We start from the raw sequence: 1,222 nt of genomic DNA, 5'->3' as shown, positions 1-1,222 counted from the left end.
GCAGCTCTGGAAAAGCTGGGCAACTCCAGCCCCTGCACTGAGCCGGCTCCCTGCTTATCTCGGTAACATCCCAAGGGTGGGATGGTCGCTTGTTAGAATCACCATGTGGATGAAGGGCAGGTACCCTGGGCTTAAAGTCAAGGGCCCTGATTTCCAACCCTGCCATCAGCTGTGTGGCCTCAGTGACATGTCCTTTGTCCTCTCCTATAGCCTTTTCCATAAGACAAGGACCTAGGCCAAGCTCCAAGTGAGGAATAGCAGCAAACACGCACTGTGCACTCCATATTGTTGTGGGCGCCTGAGCATGCAACCTCCCCTCATTCTCACTGTGACCCTGGGCGGGAGGAGGGGGGGCTACATTATCACTCCCATTTTACAGAGGGGAAAACTGAGGCACAGAAAGCGAAGAAGCTTGCCCAAGGTAACAGAGCTAGCACGTGGTAGCCAGAATTTAACCCTAGGCAGGCTGGCCTTGGAGTCCATGCTCTTAGCCAGAAAGATCCAAACCCAACAGCAAAAGAGTGACAGGAGCGGGAACTCCAAATTGTACGCTTTCATTTGTTTTGCAAGCTTTCACCGGGCACCCCCACCTGCCAGACAAGGTGCTACTGGGAGACGGTGGCTTGGGGTGAGGAGGATGCATCTTCCCCACACCGTTCCTGCTCCCCAATCTCCCTACCTTATCTTGCTGCACTGACGAGGGGAGGGATGGCACGGCGTGCTTACCTGACCCCAATGGTGAACATGCTGAGAAGGTGCTTCCCTTGTAGCCAGCCAGTGAGCATGATTATACCTGGGGAAGAGACCAAAAAAAGAAAAAAAGTTTGTACACACGCACACGTCCACTCTCCAACATGTGAAGGCATTTAAAAATCATTTTCTTAAAGAGTGTACAGGAATATAGACACAGGGCAATGATTAATAACCTCAAGGACCACTCTTTGCTTTTTAAAGAAGATACCTTCATCCTACAAAAAAGGATGGCTTTACTTTTACCAGATGTTCTGGGAATAGGGGATAAGTTCTGGGGCCACTAGAGATGGCATCAGGTTGCTCATCTGTGACGTGGGCACAATGACCACGCCTTCCTCAAGGAGTTGTTTCAGGATTTAAGATGTGACAACCTATCTGAAGTGCTTAGCACAGCTCCTGGCCCACAGTAAATGCCCAGGTGCCACTGTTATAAGAATTGGTAAGAAGAGAAGGAGGAAGGTGAGTGGAG

The 1,222-nt window shown here is 50.5% G+C and overlaps 1 protein-coding gene across 1 annotated transcript in view; it reads right to left on the bottom strand.

Annotated features, from left to right (window-relative positions):
- ATP2C2 (ATPase secretory pathway Ca2+ transporting 2) overlaps positions 1 to 1,222 on the bottom strand; it is a 110,523-nt gene that overhangs the window by 49,661 nt on the left and 59,640 nt on the right. Inside the window, exons 11-12 of the mRNA XM_019634818.1 lie at positions 727 to 793; positions 328 to 334 (exon numbers count right to left, since the gene is read on the bottom strand). Of these exons, the coding sequence (XP_019490363.1) occupies positions 328 to 334; positions 727 to 793 (74 nt within the window). The remainder of the gene's footprint in view (positions 1 to 327; positions 335 to 726; positions 794 to 1,222) is intronic.

This window comes from Hipposideros armiger, unplaced genomic scaffold (genome assembly GCF_001890085.2).
Source record: "Hipposideros armiger isolate ML-2016 unplaced genomic scaffold, ASM189008v1 scaffold_19, whole genome shotgun sequence".
NCBI lineage: Eukaryota > Metazoa > Chordata > Mammalia > Chiroptera > Hipposideridae > Hipposideros > Hipposideros armiger.
Note: the sequence above shows the minus strand (reverse complement) of the source record. Positions and strands in the feature narration are given on the sequence as shown.